The sequence below is a fragment of the Apteryx rowi genome, unplaced genomic scaffold (genome assembly GCF_003343035.1).
Source record: "Apteryx rowi isolate R43461 unplaced genomic scaffold, aptRow1 scaffold_85, whole genome shotgun sequence".
NCBI classification, from domain to species: Eukaryota; Metazoa; Chordata; class Aves; order Apterygiformes; family Apterygidae; genus Apteryx; species Apteryx rowi.
In genome coordinates, this window is record NW_020451149.1 from 2,060,810 (window position 1) to 2,085,431 (window position 24,622).

Below are 24,622 nucleotides of genomic sequence, written 5' to 3' on the forward strand. Positions count from 1 at the left end.
AAATGGGCTGTGGCTGCCTGCAATTTTTGCATGATGGGGGCTGCTTTGGGGGAAGGCTGAGCTGGAAGTGGAGAGAAGCAAGACAAAGGTTAGGGGAAATAATACTCTACTTTTTTTCTTGTATTTGAAGCTGATAGGAAATTGCAGGAAAATGCTTTCATGTGGGAAAACTTATTAGAGAAGAAATTGTAGAAAGATAATAGATGTTGTGGGAAACTATTTCTTAGCTGACTTCACACTGGCTCTCGAGGGGATGGAGGGCTTGATGGAAATCAGACTCTTCTCTCAGGGTTCAGCTTCATTAGCATCAACAGAAATGAAACTTGCACAGCTGAAAATAACCTACAAATAGGGAGAGCTGAGGGGGGAAAAAGAACCTACCTGACAGCTAAATCATCTAGGACAGGGGGGTTTAAAGTGTAGCCTGCAGGGCACTTATGGCTTGATAAGCCTCTACATGCAGCCCAAAAGGGGTTTGTTTTGTTGTTTTGTTGTTTTGTTGTTTTGTTGTTTTGTTGTTTTGTTGTTTTGTTGTTTTGTTGTTTTGTTGTTTTGTNTTGTTTTGTTGTTTTGTTGTTTTGTTGTTTTGTTGTTTTGTTGTTTTGTTGTTTTGTTGTTTTGTTGTTTTGTTGTTTTGTACTGTGGCATTGCACTGTGAATGAATGTTACGTGATCCAAGACTGATAGCCCACAGATGGAGTGGGTGTCTCTGAACATGACTAATCCTGCAGTAGGGCTCTCCTACCTAGAGCTTCCTCAAGTTTTTTTTAGGTATGAATACTATCTGTATTAAGCAAAACAGGGCTTTCTGAGATGAGGAAAAAAAATAATTTTTTACAAGTCATATGCTCTACCCTGTGGCTTCATTAGCTTTCTCAGGAATTAGCCTTCAAAAACAAAATAAAAAGGAAGTACTAAAAGGCAATTTGATTTTTTCAGCTCTTAATGTCAGTACTAATCAGTTATCTGAACTCTAGCTCTATTTCTTATTGCTTTATTGTAGGGCTGTTCTGGGTAGCCTGCCACAAAATGGCTGGAATAGTGAGGAATTACCTCTTTTGCAATTTAGAGCATCTTAAYGATGGGCAGGGAAAAGCAAGCTCAGGGCTGCATATGTGTTGAAATACTAACAGCTGAGAGAAATCTGGCTGCAGAGCCCCCTCAGGGTTATGTGAAATTGGTCAGTGGCAAAGTGCAAGCTGGATAAAAGGAGAGGGGAGGACTTGTTAGTTGTGGATGTTTTTTGTTTCTTTGAGCACAAATTTAATGTCAAACTACTTTCTCACTGGAGGGATTGACATGTGCTAAAAAGCTTTGCTACAAAGAGGGGACAGAATAGCAATTCTAAGAACACCAGAATATAAATGAAAGGGAATCTGTCTCTGAAAGCAACAGTGATTTACTAAGACATTTGGRAATTTCTAGGAATGTGTTCCCACTTCAGTACTGCTTCATGGAAGCAACTTTCTGCATGATGAAGAAAACTTGTCATGCACTTCTATCATGCTACTTGCAGAGTTCCTCTAGCATCCTGTCCTTGCCCTTTGCCGGAAGGGTAAAGTATAGCACTGCTATCCTAGCATTTGAGGCCATGTGGGGAATGCTGCATTAGAGTAAAACCACACATTCCCCTCACAGGTCATGCGCTTCTGCAAACAAACGTACTGTTCAGAGCTTGTAAAATTTAGGCTTGGAAATGACTGCAGAAAAGGGATGATACAGGCCTGGAGGGAAGTAGTCAGGGAACAAAATGTCATTAGCTTGCCTCTCTCTTTCTCTGATTAGCTCAACTCATCCTCCTTGCTTTTTGCCAATTGCCCAGGCACCTGAGGAAGGCACCAAAGCAGGCCTCCATCTCACTCAACTTCCTTGACCCTCGGGGTGATGTGCCCTCAGCCACCAGCAGCCTACTAAATCCTAACCGAGCCCAAATATAGAGACTCTTATCACAGCGAATGCCCTGCAGATTGCAAGAAAGCTGGCTGCCACATTTCTCAGTGGAGAGAAGCCTCTGGAAGCAGCCCCATAACAAGGTCTGCACTCGGAAAATACAGGTATTTTACTCATGTTCTTGCTGCTTTTATGGCTACTTATTGGGGTTAGACTATGATATTTAAGTGCATACAGACGGGTATGCCTAAGGAAGAACATACAATTTCTCAAATGCTGTTACAAGTAGTTTCTGCAGGTGCTGGCTATTTAACCTGAATAAGAGTTTACTTATTAATAAGAGTATATCTTCGCCCCATTTCCTTTCCAATGCAAGTAGAAGTTTCCACCCGACCCCATAGTTGGGAGCTTGCAGGTAAGCAGGCTTGTCTCAGAGGTGAAAGTAGAGGGATTAAGAAGAAGGGAATGAGTGGAGGAAGGGGCAGAAGCCACTACCTCTGAGGAAATGGCCAGAAAGTGCTGAAGCTCATGTAGACAGTATAGTCCTTGGGCCTCTCCAGGTATGACCCCAAAAGGCTTCTTGAACTTCTGGCTCCAAAGTCCCTATGAAGCACAGAGACCTTTTCACCCCAGATGAAGATGAAGACCATTTCAAGGGCTTGAAACTTTATCCTATTAAAATAAGAACTTCCAAACTTGACCTGCTCCTTTGAGAAGTCCTAAACTTTCCACAGGTGGATACTTGTTCTCAGTTCACAGAGAGCCAGGGAGTAACATGCTATCAGCTGAGGTGTCAGCACCTGAAAGCAGGAGCTGGGAAACAYGGCAGGCATAGAGTCAGATGCTTAAGAACTGAAGGACAGGTGAAACAAAGGATTTCTGCTAGGTTTTCACTCAGAGCTTAAAAACTCAACCAAACCAACAAGGTGGGTATAGGCTCCCTGCAGGCAGCATGCCTACAAGTTCTCTCTACAAGGACACAACAGTTCACAGTACAGCATTGAAATGTGTGCTGACACATCGCTACTGCCAGATTGTAGCAGATGCGCCATTGCCTCTTCACAAACAACCCCCCTTCTCCCTTCATGTTACCTGTCAAGAGGAGAACTCTCTAGCTTTTTCAGCCAAATCTTGGGAGCTGAGGCGGATGGGGTAGGAAGGGAGGGGGAAAGCAGTGTTCTTCCCTCCAAGTCATTTCAAAGCACGAGAAGGGCTTGCAATGTCAGCTTCAGAGGGCTACAGCTRTTCACATAGAGCAGTGAGCAAGGTAGAGACTTAGAGCTTTGTAACAGGATCTACTGGCTTTTTAGGACATGCCAGGGCCCAGATTATTTAGACTCTGGAGGGGAAAAGAAGTTCTGTATTTGGAAAAATCTGTGCTCTGTTATTCTTGCCCCCTAGGATTCTACTTTTTGCCATACAAAACTTTCCCTTAATGTCTTTGAACCAACCTGTCTCTGTCAGTGAAAATGATGCCTACAAGTAGGGTTAAYAGAGATTTTTACTTCCATCTTGTGTATTCATAATTTGAAGTAACTTCACAAACATGCTAATATTGCTGCTGAAAACATAACCTCTAAACAGACAGTGATGGGTATAAAGCTGTTGACAGGTCTGACTCCTTCCAGAGTGAAAAGGGGGAAAGGAAATTTGGCTCTTCTTTGTTACTAATTCTGGAAGAAACCACAGCTTCCTGCTTGTCCATCAAAATGCAAATGAGTTCAAAAGAGCCTGTTTCCTTTAGAGTACAATGAGGTAGCCAGCATTGCAGAAAAAGCTACCATACCTCACTAGCAAAAAATCATCTGAGACTCTGAGTAGGAATTTTGTTAATAGCAAATTCACTCTGGCCCAAATGAAGACCAAAAAGGTTCTTTCTCTTCCTGTTAAGTGTCACAATAAGACTGCAGAGAAGGTGGAAATTCCTGTAGAGCATTTGCAATGTGGTGTAGGGAGGATGCTTTTGATGCTGTAGCAGTAGGTTTGGGGTTTTAAAATGTCCCATAACTAATATTTTCCTTAAACCAGCACAAGCTGGAGAAAAATTGCTATGTAGATATTTGATTTGTGCATCCCAAGACTTACACTGCTGCCCTAACAGGGAAGGGGTCTGGGCAAAGTTTGAGCTCCTGTTGCAGAAGTTTAAGGAAGACTGAGCAAATATGCCAGGTGAAGGTTCACACCCAGCGTTTGAAGGACTTTGTCACCTACCCTGTTGGAGTGGTGCAGAGCACTCGCTGCATATCCCGAGACTGCCTGCTGCTGCATGAACCATATCACGCAGCAAGGGAAAACAAGCCTGAACATTTTCATATGTCCTTCAGATATCACGTGTTAGCAAAGAGCTTGCTGGCGTCTCCCAGGCTTGCTTATACAGAAGCAGGCGTGTGGTGGGCTTTTGAGGTGACCCTGAAATACATGCRTTTATTCTGTTGCAAGTGGCACGCAGCAACTGCCCCTTGGAAAAAGGGCCTTTCCGTAGGTGTGGTGGAAATGTGGGCTCCCGCCTTGCCTGTTAGGCCGAGGTTAGGCAGGATGGTGACTAAAACTAGGAGAGGCTTGCGGAGGAAGGTGTGAGTGTGTCACTGTTCATGTGAACACCCTGATACCTGCAGCTGTTCAGAAACTACCTGTGGACCTCAAACTGAACAGCACAAGGAAATATCAGTTGGGCAGGGCAAATAGCTGTGGCCTTATCTGCATGGAGGTGGGACTGGTGACAGCCTCTGTCTGCAGCTGTCTGACAGCTTGGGAGTGTGACACAGATGTGTAATCGGACTCACACCTTCACCTCCATTTGTCCATGCCTAAAGGAGAGGGGAGGAAGGGGAAAGGAGGCCAGGGAAGTCTTCCTGTATGTGATTTTGTAGCTGGCCATTTGAGAGGACATTTCAGGAGAGGTCAACAAGGAAGTGTCTGCTGGGCAGTGCAGGTCAAAACAGAGCTCACCATGGAGCTGTGCAAGGGCTGGAATACGGACTGTGGCCTTGTGCACATCACATAAATGTATTGCAGCAGTGCAGGCAGGGTGCAGCAGCCTTTGGTGTCTCCATACATGAAACACTGGAGACACATGGAACAGCCCTCCCATTTCTACTTATTCCTTCCTATCTCTACTTATTCCACTAGACATCTCCTAGGGTACAGGTACATCCAAGGATATGTTTGTTCATGGGATACAGTACTTACCTCTTTACTTGTAGTGTCATGAATTTAGCATGTGAAGCTATGAGCTGATCTGGCTCCAGAAAAAAGCAAACTCTTACCCACTTGCTTTAAACATGACTTTTTGTTGGGCACGTAGCATGTGGACAAACACCATCTCCTCTATAATGCARTCAGTGAGACCTTCCCCACCAGCCTTTGATTCCCATTTCAACTCCCAACCATACCTGCCAGTGAAGCCTGGTTGCCAAGCCTGTCTTCCTGCTCACAAAAGCAACTGTCCTCGAGACAGACTGCTTTGGAGAGGCTGCAGGTGATGGACCTGTCCTAGTGAGTGCTCTGCCATCGGTTCCTCTCCTGCTGGGACAAATGCAGTCCCAGCATGTCACTGGCTGATGGTGGGACAGGCTGCTGACTGAGACACAGCCAGGGTGCCCTGTTGGCTTTGAGACTTCCCAGGATACTCTTCTCATATAGCCAAGGAGAGGCGCTCTTGGATGCAATGCTAGGGCTGGTACAGGAATCCTTTGAGTGGCAAAAATAGTCAAATGGCATTTAGCACCGTGACCTTTGAACACTTCCACTTATTCAACTTGAGTGCAGAAAACACTTTGGGTGAGGCAAGGCTCAGTGTAAATCTGTTGTGAATCACGCTGTTGTGATGCTGTCCAGTGTATTACGTGGTCTCCCAACCCTATGCACTGGAGCTCTGGGCAGATAAACATTTGCTTTAAYGTGACAAATGAAACTTTTGGGAGGGTCCATTAGTTGTCTACAATTGCTAGATGAGCATTGAAGCAGATAAGGCTTACTGTGCAGTAGGCTTAGAGTTGTTAAAGTGTTAGTCTGTTTTGGCTTTTGTTTAAGTACTAAAAAGCTTTTCAGGAGGTTCTGCACAGAAACATTTATCCATGGAGGTAGCTGAATGCCTTCTAGCGTGTTTGCCTTCCCAGTTCACTGGCAGGGAGGAATTCCCCTCCAGCTCAAAAGATACAGACTTATGCCAGCAAACAGGAAAAACCAGGCACAAAATGCAGTTTGGGCAACTAACTGTAAGGTAAATTAGTTTTACCAACCTGTCCCTGGGCCTGAATACCTCCTGGGTGATACTCTGCACAGACCCTGAGGATAATGCTATCTGTCTCCCGTATTGCCCTCCTGAGTGGCAGGTGGGAGAGCACTATGCGGGTGTAATGAGCAACTCTCAACCTGCCCAGAAATAATTGAGTCTTCTGTATATACGCTTAGATATCACAGGGGGATTTTGTTCATGTTCTTACTGAATTGTGTAATTTAGTAAATTTATAACTATATCGCTTACTCAGAAGTATTAACTGACACAAAACAAAGATGTCATATACAAAAGCTAATAGCTCATGATCTGTCACGTTCATCAGCTRTGTTTTGTACTTCATAAGGGCGCAAATCTCAGTAACTGCTGGGGAATGGAGGAGTTCAGAATAACCAGTAGTTGTTTCTTATAAGGTTCACAGGCATAGCTGGGCTTTAGGATAGTAGTACCACTCCTGAGTTTCTCTCTCCTTTATCTTGCCTCTCTGGGAGTCTTACACTGCAGGCCTGTGACTACATTACTTCTTAGTAAATCAGCATGCAACATTGTACTGAGGGAAGCGTATCTTTCGGATGCAGAGCTGCCTTTCAAGCAAAAACTCATGAGAAACTTGAAATGAAGTTCACCTTGAGCTCCCTTAAACTTCAGTCCTACCGTTGTTCCTCTTAGGGATTCAAGAAGCCAAAGATCTCAAACGTACACTTTCCCAGCGCTTAAATACAAATGCAATGAGATCACATACTCGAACGATCAAAGCAAGCAGCCTGCTCTCTGGCTCTCCAGTTGCTCCCAGTGGGAAGCCTCAGCTGTTGTAATATTTATCTAGTTTTATATGCTGCACGCCGGTTTCTATGAAACTAACAGTTTCCAGCTGTTTCCAGGTGTGCAGCTGAACAGTAACACTCACTCATGTCTCAGCTTAGGACTATTTAAGTTACAGGTTTTCCAGCTACGAATATAGCTGCTAGAGATACACATTCTAAACAGGCTTTGCACCTAGACGAGCATCTTCATGCTTCTAGCAAAACTGTAGGTATTTTCATATGAAATCTCTCTGGATTGAGAAAACAGCACTGATCCTTTCCTAGCTGGTGCTCCTTTTAATGCTGGCATGCTTATACTGTCAAGTATTGCAGCATAGTTCAGCAGCAGAAGGCCTATATAGTATGTCTTCCTCACCATGCAGAYTGTAGTTTGGACATGTAGCTAGGTTAATACTCTTTCAGGCTGTGAGCATGAAAAAATGTGTGTTTTGGTGAGCTCAGAAATGACGCTGGTATTTTAGGCTGCTTGCAAACTCTGGCAGACTGGCTGCAGCAGGCACACCTGCTAATGTTTCAAAATGTGTTGGCAAGGAAGGGCCCTGTAGTCTCCGCAGAGGAAAGCTCGGGTCCTGGAGCCTGAAGCAGAGCAGGATACAACGTATTCAGCATGTGGGACTAACAAATGGGCATCTCCACCTGCTTCTGCTCGGAGGCATCTTTCATAAGATGGGATCAGATGTCAGCATGATCATCCATAAGCCTGCTGTGCTCGGTATGCAGAATAACACTTGATCTTGAGGGTGCCAGCTTTTGAAGAGCAGTACAAAAGCTTCATACTTGCATACTGTCTGGTGTCCCCCACCTATGTGTTCTGAGTCACAGGAATACTTTGCCTACACGCAACACGCATCCTCAGTTTGCTCATCACAACTTGCTTCTGCTCTCTGTAACATCTCAAATCTATGATCGGGGCATGCGTTGATGGTGGTGAAGCTCTTCAGTGGCATCCCTTTCCTCCTGCCATCCTCTGAATGCATGGTGAAAACTCTCTGCCCCTGAACGGGCCTGGGAGGTAATTTCCTGCTGTGTCCCACGATGGCTCTGCAGCAGGCACAGTGCTGTGTAATGACTCCGTTTCTGGTGGCTGGCTCTCAAGCCTCCTCTTGTCACCCACAGATGATTCTGCTCAGCACTTAGTCCTCTTGCAAATGTCCTATCTCTCCAGGGTGATAAGTTGGCTACAGTCTTTTCTCCTTTCCTGCGCTGCTTCATCACACTGTAGTCTTTAGCCAGTCCCACAGCAGCACAGGGGAAGGAGGGCATTCTGCCTGCATCTCCTTCTCATCATCTTTCCTGCTCCATGTAGCAGTCTTCCTCGATCTGCTCTCAAAAGGAAGTCCCTTGATATTGCTGCAGGGTCTGTGGGGTCTAACAGGCATTTCTAGATTTCCAGGATGCCTCTGTGCCTCTCCCCACCCAAAAACCTACCCTAAACTGCTTTGCCACGGAACATCAAGACAAGCCAGTTCCACAGGCCGCCACTGCTCTTGCCTGAGAATTAAGCCAAGAGCTCTAGCCAGTGACTTTTTTGAAAGGAAGGCTTTGTCCTCTGCCCTCCCTCTTCCTTCTGCAGGCCCAAATCTCCCCTCTTCATTGCTGCCTTGCAATGAACCCAGTCCCTTGGTGCTGCCGAGCTGCCTCCTCCTTCCATGCCCATTCCCCCGTCCTCAAACAGGACATGTCCATGCTCCAGTCAGATGACACCGGGCAATGCAGTGACACTGGCAAAAGCTTGTGTTAATGTGCTGCAGTCACTCATGGAAATGACAAGCAAACTGGGGAACACTGGAAAGCTGGCAGTTCAGAAATATTTCTGGAAGTGGCCTCTCTAAGCAGTCAGTGGAAAAGTCCTCTGTGATGAGAACAGTCCCTTGTAACACCTAAAAAGAGGTTACCACCTTAACTCTACAGTCGGTCCACTTTGACTATGACCTCCAGGCTCCGACCCAGATGCTTCCATACATCCCAGTCCATATGAAAGTCATGCTTTTGAGGCCATTTTCCCATGTTTCAGTATTGCACTGGTGCTGTTGAGCTGTCATCTGCAGCGCTGGTGTCTGCTGCTCTCTAGTGGTGCCGAGTCCGCAGCCTCCCCAGAGCCCTGCTACACACCAGCTTTTTGCACAGGGCTGTCACAAACGCTGTGCATCAGCAAATGCTGGAAAGGACTTGAGGGAAGTCCCAGTGTGCGTCTGTGTGTACATCCCCTCCTCTCCAGACATCTGCCACTGGCTGCTGCCAGTGACGCCTTACTGGGCTGCATATCTCACCCAGTGCAGCCATTCTTAGGATCTTTACTCAAAGCAGATGAAATATGTTCATGTACGAAGGGCAAAATATTCTGGATATTTGTACATGTGTTCCACAAACTTTTCAGCCAAAATAGCTGTGCATTAAGAATAGCTCAATGGAGCAAAATGACAAATATGGCTTTGAAACTAAGGAAGGGAAGATGTTTGCCCTGATATACTTCTTGAATCCCTGCTTTGCTGTACATGAATCTCATGGTGTCATTGCAAAATGAAAACACAGCTGGTACCTTTTCTGCAGAACTTGCTTCTGCCCTTGCGGGTCTAACTGCTGAGTCTGTGGTGTGAGCTTTGAAGCTGCCCATGCTCTCCAGGCCCATGTTCCGAGGGATGAGCCAAGTCCCTTGCTTTTTTATGCTAATGGGATATGCTATGTGGGCATCTTATGTTATGTGGGGGAAATATCGTTCCGAGTGYCTCGCTTGTACGCCGCCTCCGACTTCTGTGCAACCAGAGCTGCCATGTGAAATACCCCCTCACCATTTCCAGTTTCTTCAGAATGGACCTTTRCTCTGCGGTGCTGCAACCCCCATCAGCAGAGGGGACTGCTTTGGGGAGAGCTAGTTTTCCAGGGTGAGCACAAGAAGGATTTTCACTTGTCCTATAGCCTATTATCAAATGGGATGCTGAAGTTCTGTCGGCTGAAATTCAGACCCTCCAAATGCCTGAGCAGTCTTAGCGGCCCATAACTTAGTCCCAGGGAACGTGTACGTCAAGGAGAAAGGGTATAACACAGAGATGTGAGTTACTGTTTCTTGATTATTGTGCCATTTAAAAGTGAAGTCACAGCTTCAGAGGCCAAGGTAGAATATAACCAGCAACTCATTGAAATCAAGCATGTAAAGAAGACCAAACAGCCCTCAGAGAAAGAAAATAAAAATTTAATTCAGACCAATCTGCTAGCAAATAGTAATCCTCTCCTAAATAAAAATTTAAACTACAAATCCTAAAAACAATTCAAAACTCTATTTGAGTATAAATGCCATTTGTCCAATGTCAGAACAACATGCAGCAGATGATCTCATTTTATTGGAAAATGCGCTTTAGTACAGGACCATAATCAGATAAATTTGTGAGGGCTCAGCTTGGTTCATGTCATGGTTCTCCTCATCAGTGGGATTTCTTCTCTAATTCAAAGCACAAATGTTTTAGTCCTTGGGCAATTCTGCTTTTTATGTTGTTGTTTGAACAAGGAAAAACAGACCCTAAAGCGAATGAAAATTTTCTGTATTTATGTCTAAGTAGTTGACATGTTAAAGGATCCGGGTTTTCTACAGGATATTATTTCTATTTTTCTTCCAAGCCATCTGCGAATCTATGAGGACCAACAGACTAAGGAAAGGAAAAAGCTGTGTCCTGACAAATCCAGGTGTAGGGAAGGGTGAGAGTTCAATATGCATATGATCCACACAGTATATTTAGCAGGAGAAAAGAATAAAGTATATATTTAAAGAGAGGGGAGAATTTTCTGATGGCAGAACATTTATTTCAAACTACTTTCAGCATGCAGGTGATTTATAGAGATACCCTCACTTTTTTTTTCCCCCCTCAGCCACTGCTGGATCCTTTTTTACTGGTTATGAAACTTCCCTGCTCACCTCCACTGCTCAGCAGATACTGCACTTTTTTTCTGCTCTTTATCAGTGCACCTCCAGGTAAGCTTTTAACTTTATAATGACTCTATTAGCATCTTTATTGTGCAGCACCCTGTGCACTCAACCATAAATCCATACCAGACCCTGGATGCCCTGTGCATAAATAAGAGCTAGCTGGACAGCGACTCTTCTGGCTACATGCTAGTGCTTACACAGTGTCCGAGGCACAAACAACACTCTTGAGCAAGACAGGATGAAGACAGGGGCTGTAATGTCACCTTCACATCACATCAGGGCATGCTGGGTCTAAAGTGCTCTCTTTTTCAGAAAAGGCAGATTATCATGATGGCATCAGCCGTGAATATGTTTCAGCCTGCAAAGCACAGGCACGTCTACTGGGAAGCACACACTTCTCAAGGGCATTTATTACGCTCTAGCTGACTCTAGGCATGTTTCCCACTTTGTTTTGAAGGGCTATTTTCTTGGACTGCTTCCAAGCTTTTGACCTATGAAGGCCAAAGGTAGCTGCCTCTTACTGTTTCTTGGCCAGGGGTTGGAAGGAGGAGATATTCCTCTTTGGCATTGGTTTGAAATAGAGTTAACTGTAGTCACAGCCCAAAATGCAAAGCCATTGTGTTTCCATATAGGTTTTTAAAATAACTCTCGGATCATTTTCAAGCTATTGTGGCGATCAGCTTATTTAAAAGCACTTAGAGCCAGTAGGATTGACCCTTCGTAGCCCAAAGCGTTGCTGTACTGCATAAGGCATGACATTGACTCCCATGTGGACGGGCATCCATGCTTGCTCAAAGTAAACGTCTCAGTTCTCTATGGAACATGTCTTGCAAAAGTTAGGCAAAACCACATGGGAAGACATCAGGTTCCTGTCTATTTGCATAAATTTTCTAAAGTGGGAATGAACCTCCAAGAAACCAGAGTATTCATTACGTAATGCTCTTTGTTGAGCAGCCTGTAAAGCTGCTCAGCTGTAGACAGAGTCAGCAGTGAGTCCTTTACCACAAACTCATGATTTTTTTACCCCATGCGGTCAGGGTGTCCTTGGTCTTGCTGTCAGATATTTCATGACTGGTCACTTTGCCTCTCCCTGGAAGCTCATTCAGTCCTGTGTACACCGTGGACTTTTCTTTCCATAATCTGTAATAGAAATGCCTTTTCCCTCCTGATCTAAAAATGTATTTGTGTACAAATGTGGGGTTAACATGGCAATTGTAAAGAGGACTAGCTAAATTTTCATGCAGTGATGTGGCAAATAGCAGTGTGAATTCCTGTAGTACTTATGCCATTATCTGGTTTACTAATGCCCCCCCACACACACACACGATGTCTTCCACTGTATCCAGGGGACAGACGACATGTGCCCCTGCTCTCTGCGGGTGCCCTTCTCTCCCTTCCCCAGGGTGTGACATGATCCTGAGTGAAGACAGTCTGGGGCTTGCTGTGATGTGGCAATTTGGGCTGAAGTGATCTTAGGGTGCATTAGTGTTTCAGTTTGGATCACAAGGGACTTTTTGAACCAAATGTCCCCAGCCTGCTCACTCACTTCATCCTACGGGGTGGTCCTCAAGAGCATGAACTCAATTCCTATCCAGTGAAACGAAACCAGAAGAGGTCCAGCCTCTAACAGGTGTTCAGTCCACAAGGCCAGRCTAGAATTAGTCTAGAATGAAATCAGAAAGCCCCTGACGTATGTATAGAGCCTGGATGTCTAGTCCTCAGAGCAGTGAATGCTCTGCAGGTCTGCCTGAGCTGGTCCACAGTACTTGCTGATGTAGTTAGGCCTGCAACTTTCTGACCTTAAAGAAAGAAATCACTGAGTAAAAGGAGATGCTGAAAGGAGCATGGGAGGARGAGAAAAAGGAGAACAGTAATGAATCCTTTCTGGAGCACTGGGGAAATGAACTGTGAGGAACCACCTGCTGCGGGAGTCATTTGAAGCCTCCCCTGAAGACCAAAATGCTCGTAAAAACTATGCCAAGAACCTGGCAGTGTTAAATTCAGCACTTGTCAGTCAACTTTTTTTTTTGTTGGAGCTGAAGATAAAGTAGGGAATCCCCCTGTGGCCATGATTTAAGTTCATATGTCCAAAAATAGTAAGAGAAGTTAATCGGAACATCCCTCTTCTGAGGGCTGAAACCAAGTGAGGAGCTTTCCTCCTTGGTAAGATCAGATTGCTTGCTCCATCCGCCTGAAAAATCAGCCTRGTTGGATAAAAATCATTGTTTCTTTTTCTCAGTTCTTCTTTTGTGCTTGGCAGGCAGGGGCAAGAAGCTTTAAACTGTGGATGGAAAATCTTTATCATGCAACAAAACCTCAAGCCAAGCGATGCTTTACTCTTTGCTTGAAGGCAGCAGTCACCTGAGCCGCACAGAGGTAGGGTGTGAAAGGAAGGGGATATGCACAAATAGCATCGGAGACGGTCTGGATCAAACCGCAGGCTGTGCTCTGTAACTTTTTAGGTTTATCAGTTTTCCGGGTGTGTTTTGTAAAYGAGAACCAAGATAAAAGCTGAGGAAAGATCAAAGCAGGCTTCATGGTTTCTATGGGTTTATGCTTCTTGGTTTCACTTTCCAGTATCCTTCTGAGTTTCTCCTCTCCCTGCTCTCTGGCCTTTCATCCCCGTTTTTGCTCTGCGGACAAACAGGCTGTGGGTGAGGACTGACTGAACTTCCTTTCCCCAGAGTTGCGGCTTCTGAACTTGGCCAGCCTTTCCCCACCCAAACCTGAAGCAACGCTGGATTATTTTAGCTGAGAGACAACCCTTTCAGTATCAGTTCTCTGGGCTGGTTAGACGTCAAACTCTTGCAGAAGTTTGGCTCCAGTTTCTTCTTCCTCGGCTCAAGTAGCTGCACTGGCTCAGCAGCATGCGCAAGGCCCTGGCGCCTGAAGTGCTGATTCAGGGATGCAGGGGCTGAGACACCGGTAGAGAAGGGGCTTTCCAGGGGCTTAAGGGTTGCTCGTCTCCCCAAAGACACTTGTATTGTGCCAAGGCGGTTCCTTTTCTGTGGCGATCTGGATTTCCCCTCCTTACCGTGCTCATTTGTAAGTGCTACTAGGGGATGGGCACTGTGAGTGTGCTTTTTCAACGACTTCTGTGGTGACTGCAGGCAAAACGTGGGGAAAGAAAAGCATCTTCCCCAAGGAGAAGAGGTGGGGAGACACCTGACCAAAGGAGGTGTAGCCTCCCACCCCTTGCAGTCCCCTGTCACCCTCCACGGCCCAACCCTTCAGCAGGGATTAACCCTGATGGCAGGACGTGCATGGTGGTCACTTGTCCGTCTCTCTGCAGCTGGGACCATCACTGGTGCCCCATGGAGCCCAGTGGCAGGGAGCTGGCTCCAGTCCCATCCGTGAAGCATGAACATAGCGCTTGTGCATTTGTCATCTGCACAGCTCGTGAACTTTTTAAGTATGCTGAATAAACCTAGCGTTGCTCAGTCCAACTGGAAATGCCAAGCTAGTGCAAGCACCAGATCTGTAAATACAGCTTTGAACAGGTGGCAAATAGCAGAGAGAAATGTCATATGTGCTATGATAATCAACCTCAGATAGTCTGGCAAGAGGTGACATTTGTAGGGAAATGAGTCATTAACATACATGTGAAGCGACAATGTGCCACTAGACATTGGGGTGACTTTTTCTTGGGGTTGAGGAGCTTGTACCAAGCTAGAAGGAGAGATGCTGCTTTTCTTTAGATGTGCCACTGTATTGACTGACATAGCCAGTACAAAATAGGTCAAAACTGTATTTGGCTATACCAGAAATTATAGTTGTGGGTTATTCTGCAAGCCAGATGGAAACAGCTTGTTAACTCCTGGCTTCAACTAAAATGGAAACAGTTAAGGTTTGGGGGAAAAAAAAATACTGCTCTAACCAAACCTGCCTGTTTCTGGCTGCATTTACCAAGATTTTGGCTTCTGAGGAGGAAGAGAGATCTTGCCCTAACTGTCCTTGGGAGACTGCTGGTAAAACTAAGTATTTGCCTAAATAAGATGTCCAAATTGGATGTAGTTCAGCTCTAGTGGTGAAATGTACCTTCGCGAGGCTGCTTCCACTGGCACAGAGCGGGGATGTGCTGCCATATTCTGCATGCCGGTAGCTTTGTTCTCTTTCTGGTCCTTGTGACAGTTTTGGGACCTCTTTTCTCCCCATCATGGGCAGAAAGGTCCAAGCGTTGAAAGCTTGAATGGTTCCCTCCGAATCTCAGCAGTCCCCTGGGTCCAACTCCTCTTTCTTGCCAGTCATCCAGCTAGCGGTGCAATTGCTGATGTACCGCCTCACGCAAGAAATGGCTAAAACCATGAACTGCAGCAACAAGCTTGATACCCACCATCGTACCAGCACTGGGGGCTTGGCTGGATCCTCTGCCCTGCAGGCCACAGGGGTGATATAACCCTGCCCTCTGATTTAGCTTCTTCTCTTTAGCACCCATTGTGCAAGTCTTCTCGAGCGCCGGAGAATTCTTGTCCATGTTAGTGTCCTTCTTCTATTCCAGGGAAAAGTGTCATGAGTTGCGGCGACTGCAATTGAGTTGAGCAACTTCCCAAATATGCTGCCGAGGCGCAGACTAGATCTCACTGTGGGGGTTTCCTGGAGCATGTTTTAGTCTAGCTGGGATAATTAGACCTGGACTGCTTTGTTGCTGGTCCAAGACCAAAGCGCTAAAAGCGATAGATCTTGTGGAATACATCACCTTGACCTTTCTTTGCCCTACAGCAGCACTGGTCTCCGCTTTCCGATGCCCTCTACCAAGTGTGTGACAAGTGCAGCCAGGCCATGTCTGCAGGCATGTCTCATTTATAATGCCCGGGCTTGCACTTCATTGGCTCTCCCTGGCAGGGCCTGACTCCGTTTCGACTCATCACAGGCTTGCTCCGACGCCAGACGTCAGGCTGTCACCATTGCACGACCCCCCCCTATGCAAATAGCTAACGGTGCCCCCAGGCACCTGCAGCGTCTAGACTACTTCCTTCATGAGTGTCCACATGCAAATGGGCAGGGGGAAAGTTTGGGGGTGCCTCTCTAGCACGCTTTTCTAGTAGCAAGAGCAAATGAGCGCAGGGCAAGATTACAGCAGCTGGGACCTTCTCCTCTGCTTTGCTTGGTGCCGTTTGCCCCTCTGGGCCGAGACTCCTCATCCTTCTTCCTTATCCTTTCTCTTTTAAACAGCCCTCTTACTGTTTGTGTCCCCTTTCTTTAGCCCTCAAATAGATCCATGCCAAATGCTCCATTCGAACTTTTAAAAATGCACATGCTTTTAAGTAGTTTTTTCATCTGCTTGCAGGGATGAAGCGTGTAGGTATGATTACATCACCAAAATGAGATCTTCTTTCCATGCTGTCACACTGGCAAGTCCACGTGCCTTCCCTCTAAGAAAATAAGTGACAGTTAGTTTGGTAGGTGGCCTGAATGACCTAATTTTGGGCTGATTTTGCTCAGCTTTCTCTAATTCTGGTGCTCTCATGTTTAAATTTCATTTCTATATCTGGAGTTTGGGGCAGTAATTTGAGTCTGTTTTGCATCTGAGTACAAATAAAACTCCGGGGCTGAGTTTTGGCTGAGTTGGAAACCACCGACACATGGCCTTGGGGACTCGCGCATTCGGCTGTTGGCTTCAGAGGGAGATTTCTAGATTTGAAATGATAGTTTGTGCCACAATACCGGTATGGAAAGCCTTTGCCCCTTTGCATGCCCGCTGACCTAGGGGCAAAGGAGCCTGTGGGTGCCTGTGAGAGGGCATCAGGCCAGACYGCAAACACTCAGATTTGTCCAGTCCCAGTGTAGTGCCTCCAGGGTCAGTTTTCTTTTCCCCAGGGCTGTACTGCTGTGTTAATGTTATTTTTCTGGAGGTTTGGGCCTGTGATTTTTCTGCTTTAGGCTTTGATACCTGTTAGGGCAGAAACAGATTTTAACAGCTCCAGACAGGGGTGGATCAATGCTTATGTCCCTGCCTTGGAGTGATGGGGACAAAAACTTGCCTGGGCGGTGGCCTTGGACAGCAGCTCRGAGCATGAGGGCTCAGGGCACCAGGTTTTTATCTCCCAAAATTATGATACTGGGAATGGTGCTGTAGATCAGCTGAGTCCTCTGCAATGTCCCTATTGTTCTAAACACGATAAATGGAGTTGAAAGGCATGTGGATCATTGTTAGCTGAAACCATCCAGCTTGCCACTGGCCCAGTGCAGTAAGTGGAAAAAGTATCTGAAAAAGTAACTGGAAAAAGAAAGCTCAAGTTGAAATGGGATGCCCTGAAGAAAGGAAGGTCAAGTGTGTAAGTAAGTGAGCTGTTCTTGTTAAAATGCAACCGGAAGAGGGGACATTGGGGAAGATGATGATGATTTAGCTAAAGGAATTTTTTCATATAAATTAATGCAGGTTAGTTGGGAATGTGTTTTAGAGCTGCCAGAGGCGCAAGATGATGTGACAACATCCCAGCTAGGACTGGAGGGAGACAGTGGAAGGAGCCTGGGGCTGGAAATCGGGCCCTGTATGAAACAGGTGGGGACTCTTTTCCACAATAACAGTGAATAAGCTCAATGATCAGATCCCGTGTGCCCCTGAAGGGGTTTTCACACACTGCTTAAGTGGGTAGCACTGAGGCAGGTGTGCATGAAACTCGCCTTCAGGTTTCAGCAGAAGGTATCTTTATCTCTGCAGCAGATGAGGTACCACAAACCACAGCAGTGACAATTCACTGCAGTTGGGGGTTTTGGATTGGTATCTTTTTTTTTTTTCCTCTTTTCAAACAGCTGTGATCTGTCAGCCAAAGGCGTACGGGGTGGCTTGCAGAGACAGGAGAGAGGTGTGCTCAAAGTTCACTTTCACTCGCAACAGACTAATGGTTTCAATATGGCCGAGACACTCCAGGTTTGGTGTCACTGCATTTACTGCAGACATTTTCAGTGCAACCTCTTTTGAATCCTTATGCACTATTTTGTTGAGGGCCCAGATCTTCTTCCAAGGGCAGGAGAGCCGGCATCTCCACAGCATTGATGCCAGGGTTGGGTTTCTGTCCGTCCCTGTCTGACATTGCGAATGCCTGGCGTGGTTTGCTTCTCCCAATGTGCTTAGCTCAGATCATTTTCTTCTCATCTCCAAAACTGCTGTTACAGACCAAGTTCTTGCTCCATCCTTGACTCGTGTGTTTGGAAAAGCTGTGACACCTTTTTCACTCTCATCTTTCAAAGGGGGCTCAGGCACATAGTATCTCCAGTCTCCCTCTGTCAGTAAGTGTGAGCTTTCTTCTTCCCGTATGGGCTCGCCTGACTCCCCTCTCATTTCTCATCATCTATTTTTGCAGCCTCTTTGAGGGGACCTTGCTGAACTATCCTGAAGCCTTTTATAGCTTTGTGACACTAAATTGCATGGTTTTAAGCTGTTTAATGGCTGCAGAAGTGCAGCAAAGCAACACAACAGAGCACTTCTTTCTTGCCATGTTCTTGTCCTTTGGGAGCTATTTGCACCGCATTCCTATAGGCCTCCAGTTGAGGTACCTTAGGGAGGGATTTCCGGAAGATCCAGGGGAAAACAAGATGTAATAGAAAATAACAAAACCCCAAAGTGACTCAAATCAAGCTCTTCGTGACAACTAATTGACTCCAGTATCGGTTAGGCTCACCCTGTGCCTGAACTGTCACAGCTCGGATGCGCAGCAGGGTGAGAGAGGTCAATTACTATTACAGCATGCTTGGCCATCTTGCCTGCAACGATACAGCTGCTGTGGTAAATACACGAACTGCTAGATCATTTCTAACATGTTTCAGCTAACGATGGCACAGGTAAATCCACAGATTAATATACGAGGACTGCTCTTCTGAATTACTGGCATCCAGGAAGTGGTTAGCTTAAATATAGTCTTAGGGTAGATCCTCACCCTCTTTTTCCCTTTTCAGAAATACCACTTGGCATGCAGAAATATTAGCCACCAGCAATGACTGTATGCTTTTCCTTCCTGAGAAAACACCGCAGTGTTTATTGGTATCGTCATACATCAAAAACACAACTATCAAAACCATTTAAAAACCTGGGATTACAGTATCTCTGTCAAGTTCTCCTTATTGCCGCGTCCACATCCATTTCACCTTTGTCTCAAACTTGAAGAGCTTTGGGACCAGCTAGTCAAATGGGCATATTCTGGTATGATACAGTGGGGAGTCAACAGATGACCCTGTGTACCAGGGGAAATCCAAGCACGTCGCTTCAGTAACTGAACAAGAGCTGGGCTGCGTTATGAAAATTTGTATTTAGATATGAATCAATAGGACACGTCTGTGAAGGAACTGCTGGTTACGCTCAGTTTCTCTTTGTAGCCGTGCAGGCAATGACGGCCAGGCAATGCCCYGCCAGAAATCAGAGCTGGCTTATTCTTGGCATAGCAAACCAGGCCCTGCGCAAATTGGCCTTCAACAGGTTTTTTTCTGGAGAGAGAAAAAGAAAAAAGGGGGCACCAATCATATAGCTAGAAAAATCTAAGAAGTGGTGTCCACAAACTAGCTGGGTATCCACCATACATCCTCCTGTTAACAAATGCTAAAGGATTTGGACAGATGGGCTGAACGTGTGTTAAGCATTTCCCGATTTCACTGAGATTGATCTAATAAAAAATTAGATCAACTGCACCAAGATTGCAGTTGTTTTTCTTCCCGGAATAAAGTTTCCAGAAGCTTCAAGTCCTGGGGCAGGGTGAGAGATGCCCTTAGTCACTCCTGCTGGGTTGGATGACGCTGTAATGATAGTTGCTTTCTTGCAGCCCCGGGGATGAGTGCATCATTTTGTCCCGCTTTTGGTATTCGGAGGGCAGATGCTGCCAAGGCCCCTCCACACCGTGGACACCTTTCCCCATGCTGGTCGTGAAGAGGAGGCCCTCCAGACCTCCCTGAGAAATGCCCGGGTTTCATCACCGCTACAACATGAATGGGTGTCTGGCCTAATAGCATCACTGGAGCCGAAAACTGTCATTTGGTTTCACTGGAAGGGGCCCACTCAAATTCTGGGCTGTCCCTGGATGTTGGCATTACTTCACCCTGGTCATGGACAACCCTAAAGTATGAAATCCTCAGGAGCAGCCAAGGACGGGCAGCATCCTGCAGCAAGTGGGACACGTTGCCTGGGTCCTGTGCAATGCTGGGCAGGGAAATGTCTGCCCTTCCCCACTGTTTTGGAGACTCTTCTGTGAAAAGACCCCTGCCCATACGCAGCAAAGCCACAGGAAACTGTCTTCAAGTCAGGCCCCTTTTAATAACACTTTACAAGGAACCTGAAAACTGAAAGTATTGGACAAAAGCCAGCTTTAATGCCAGCTCCTTTCCCACTGACAGAGCAGCAAGTCTATGGGACATTGGGAATAGCTAATGGAAACCCTCCCTAGGCTTGCCAAGACCCTGATCTATGGGAAGTTAAACTCCTCCTTGCCCATTTTTGACCTTGATTTCTTGGATTCACAATTGAGACTTCACAAGATTGTTGCCCCACCTTGGAGAAGAACAAGTCCCTCTGTGGACTTGTGGAAGACTTTTTTTAATTCACCATCTCATTACTCTATAAGATGCTGACGTGATTTGAAAGCTCCAAATTAGAAATGTTATTACACAACCACATCGTCTTTCTGCTGCCCTCTTCCTTCCTCCCCGCTTCACTCCTGTGGCTGCACGTCCCCTTCCCCTTTCCCTTCCTGGCTGGTGGCTTCGCCTTGTGCTGGGCAGCCCCAGCCCTGGGAGTCTCACTGGGCTGCAAAAGGACATTGAATATCCTCTATCAGAGCTGCCAAAAATACCAGTATAATGGGGCCGACCCCAAAGATCAGCAAGCAAATTGCGCGTATGGTCACTAGTTACCTGCAATGGCTTGTGTTAAGTACAACATCCCGTGTTAATGCCTACAGTCAGCCCTCAAGGGCTTGGACTTTATTTCATTTAACAGCAGAGGAATACAGTACTGCCTCTAGCTCAGCTTGGGGGGGAAAAAAAATCTAAGTCAAATGAACCTGTTAGCGGCATTCATGGGACGCCAGGGCTCCTCACACACCCAAATGGAGTTTTACTCCCTATATTGATGGAGGACGGTCCGGGCGTGACGTGATGAGACGTTCTCTGGGACAGCGCAGGGCTTTGAATTCTCTCATACCGAGTCCCTGTGCTGCAGCCCAAGGGCTCAAATCACACCATCCTGAGCCCAGCTGTCCTCCGTGGTCACGTAAAAGTTTTTACGCTGGTAAAAATGAAGTTGTTGCTGATAAATGAATACGTCAGCATTTGGTCATGAACCTGCAGAGACTGAGGAAGAGGTTTTCTCTTGCTAGCAATGCTGTCCTGGCAATCACTTACATTTACTGGGTGTTTTACTGGCACAGCGAAGCACTAGGTTTGAAGTGACTGGATATATAGAGCGGAGATCTTTAGTCTTTTTCCATTGTGCTGTGCTAAGCCTTTTTGCTGATGTAAGAGATGGCAAAAATAGCATGGGGAATTATAGCCCCGACAAAGAAATATGTAAATATCTGACTGCATACAAAAAACCCTGTTTACCCGGGGTTTATGCTCGGATTTTATTTTGGGTTCTTTTTGTGGTCAGAGAGTAAATATTGCAGGGAACAAACAGCAATGTTGTTTGCACAGACCCAGCTAATGAGAAAGGGGCAGAGGGGAAAAAACAATGTGGGGAATCCAAGCAGCAAATTCATCCTGTTGCTGTCTTGCATCGGTAGTATTGCGAATTCAGCATGCCAGCGCCGCCGCTGGGGGCGTCCCAGAAGTGAAGTCATTGCTTTTCACGGTCCGCTTGTCAGCTGTGACTGCTCGGGTTTGAATCTGGCTGGGCCAGCGCACGAACCTCCCCAAATAAATAGGAGCCTCACTCTGCCTGGCTCCTCAGAGCGGCTTCAGGGACGAATTTGTGGCAAGGATGGGATCGGGCTGCCCCCTGCTCGCCTGCCTCCTGCTGCTGCTGCTGCTTCTGGCGTCGCACTCAGCCCGCGCAGGTGAGCTCCCGGCAGGCTGGAGACAGGGAATAAATGGCAGGCGGTGGGATTTGCACAAACTGACTGCTGATCTGAAGGTTTCTTGTAGGGGTAGGGTGCAGAAATGCAGGCAGTGCTAGCTGTTTCTTACACTGGCCCCTGAAACTGTTTAAAAAAAGCCCTAGAAAGGGAAATTTTCTTTGTCGCTAACAGGTTACTGTATCTCTAAATACCGCTGACTGTCTGTGTAAGCTGTTGCCTTCTCTCTTTCCCAGCCATCCTGGAAATGAACGGAAACCTGAGCTGCAGGTGCGTAAAGACAACTTCAGACTACATCAGCCCAAAGCGGTACGAAAGCATTGAGATCAGACCGGTGGGGAGCACTTGCAGACGCACAGAAATCATGTAAGTGCTACCAGGGGCTCGCTGTAGCGTTAGTTGTCGCCGCAGGGGCAGAAAGCTGCTTTCTCCTCCAGCTCCCTCTGAGCAGCAGTGCCAGCACTCAGCGTTTTCTTCTGCAACCACCACGCTTCTCCGCTTCCTTTTTTTTTTGTTTGCTTGCTTGTTTTTTAAAGCTTAAAATCTTTTTTAAAAGCCAGCAATCTCAGCCACGCTCACAGTTTAGGGACTGAGAAACATCAGGCCGGCCCTGGCGAAGGGTGTGCCTGGACACTAACCCACCTGGACCACAGGAAGGGCTCGAGCGGGAGCTGGTTCGGCTGAGGGGGACAAGGCACCGCAACAGCCGCAACCTCCGTTTTGCAGGGAACTTCCTTCGGGAAGTTGCAAATAAACCACTGATTTTGTGATTCTGGTCTTGGGAGCAGAAGGATGACACTGGCCCCAGGGAGCTCTCTGGTGGCGTTTTCAGCCTGTCCAGACCCAGGAAACACCATGCGTCTCCCAGCTCCTTTGGTSCCTCCAGAGTTATAGCCCAGAAAGAGGTGCTGACGATGTGAATAAATTTTTCAAGTAGGGGAAAGTGTGATTCCCCAGTCGTGGCGTTCGCAGTCTGGAGGAAGTGCCTCTTCAGCTGCCTAGGTAGAGGGAGCCATAAGCAAGACCTGTTTTTTCCCTACCAATATACAGCACTGCTGAGAGCAGGCAGCATTTCAGTGCAAGCCCTTATCTCATTACTTCTGTCTTAACTAAAGCAGCATGTTAAATGAAAGTGTAAGATTTATTTATCTGCTCAGCATCGATTTGCTTTTGCCTTCTGGCACACATTTTCACCGTGCCGTTGGTCCTGATGGAAGAGCGATGGATACATCGCCCTTACTCAGACTTTGGCAACAGCTTTGTGTGTGTAAATATGCAGAGAAAACTGCCTCTGGGCGGCAGCCTCTGGGCTTCAAGGGTGGTCTCTGCTGGGCGCAGCAATGATGTGTTGCATCTTGGTTTTTCCTCTTTCCTGACTGTCCTGTTGCCTCCCTCCTTGAGCAGCTTTCTGTGACACCCCCCCGCCCCCCCCCACACCCCTGCATGGCAAGAGAAAGCTGTTTCTTGCAGATCCTCTCTGCTTGCTCCAATACCTGCCTTTGGAGGGAGCGTAATGGTCACAAACTCTGCTTGTATTTCAGAATTAAATTAAAAACCTCCTCAAAGGTGTGCGTGAATCCGGAGGCCCTTTGGGTAAAGAAACTACTGAAACGTATTGCTAGCACGTAAGTGTCTTTATTAAAGTCCTTTGGCTCACATGGAAGATCCCTGGGCAGCATCTCACCATGTCCATGGGTCTGGGACAAGGGGTCTCCTGGGGCTAGGATCTTCTCCAGGGCCACCTCTGCTGGAGGACCAGTCCTGAGGCAGAGGGGTTCAAGGCTGTGCCACTGACAGGTTGGGCTCTTCCCTGCTCCTGCCCAGTACTGTGCCTCTGAAAATACACCAGAAAAAAAACACAGCAGTGGCAGGAGCAGGGTTTGGCAGTAGTGAGCACAATAGTGCTTTCATGCTTGCCAGGTAAAACTTTCCCCCTTTGGCACGCGGAGGCGTTTCCCAGGTTTCTGGTGCTGCCAGCTCTGTCGTAGTGGAGGGGTGGCCGGGAGATGTCCCCATGGGGGATGCCTGCCCCGAGGAAAGCGCGGCGACTTCCCCGGCTCTGCGCAGAAGCTTCCTCCCCCAGGGCCCACGTTCRTGTGTTCACACGTTTCCCCTCCTTCTGCTTTCACAGGAAGAAAAAGTAAGTTTCCTGCTAAGGAAATTGCTGTTCAGAGCCTCGAGACAGACGCACAGGCGCGAAAACTTGACGGCTCCTCACTTTGCCGTCGCTTCCCCCCACTTCCCCAAAGCCCGAGCCCTGGGGCTGGCCCCACTGTGGCCAAGTGACAGCTGCTCCCTGCACGCTGCTTCCTCGCTGCTGCTCAGCGCGGAGCTGCGGGCCGCCAAACRAAGCCCCGCAGCCCTTTTGTCGGAGTATTTTCCCCGGCGTTCGGTAGCGGAGCTGTGTGAGTGCTAACCCCTCATTTATTCACTTTGACCATGTTCTCTCGCAAGGGCTGTTCCCTTCTCTGCTGGGACAGATTTCCAACTTCTTCAGTGCAAAGCACTCATGAACAGGCTGCAGGTCTTATTTTTTATTATGTGCCACTGTGTGTTCTGCCCTGAAAGCTCAAGTCGAATAAAATCTGTATTTTTTTCCTCTCAGAATTTTGTTGGGTCTTGCCTTGAGCCTCGTTTTGACAAAACTCCAAAGAACTGTGATAAACCCGCTGTCATAACTTTCCTGGAGTTGGATTTGCAGTCATTTAAATCAGGCTTGCTTTAATTGATGCTCTTTCACAAATACACTGCAGGC

The 24,622-nt window shown here is 46.9% G+C and overlaps 1 protein-coding gene across 2 annotated transcripts; it reads left to right on the plus strand.

Moving 5' to 3' along the window:
• LOC112977615 (interleukin-8-like) lies at positions 1-24,471 on the plus strand. Of its 2 annotated transcripts, none has more exons than XM_026090131.1 (6): positions 1-88; positions 1,823-2,054; positions 10,813-10,915; positions 22,104-22,233; positions 23,409-23,492; positions 23,999-24,471. In XM_026090131.1, exons 2-6 carry the CDS (start codon positions 1,956-1,958, stop codon positions 24,009-24,011), a joined length of 429 nt encoding a protein of 142 aa, XP_025945916.1. In that variant the 5' UTR covers positions 1-88; positions 1,823-1,955; the 3' UTR covers positions 24,012-24,471. The 2 variants fall into 2 exon arrangements, with proteins under 2 accessions (XP_025945916.1, XP_025945917.1); XM_026090132.1 differs by lacking the exon at positions 1-88 and adding an exon at positions 753-771.
• The last annotated feature ends 151 nt before the right edge of the window (positions 24,472-24,622 follow it).

Coding starts and splice junctions, on each gene's coding strand:
- LOC112977615 (XM_026090131.1), top strand. CDS start 1,956: ATGCCCTGCAGATTGCAAGAAAGCTGGCTGCCACATTTCTCAGTGGAG. Junction 10,916..22,103: donor CTTTATCAGTGCACCTCCAG/GTAAGCTTTTAA, acceptor TCTCTTTCCCAG/CCATCCTGGAAATGAACGGA. Junction 22,234..23,408: donor TGCAGACGCACAGAAATCAT/GTAAGTGCTACC, acceptor CTTGTATTTCAG/AATTAAATTAAAAACCTCCT.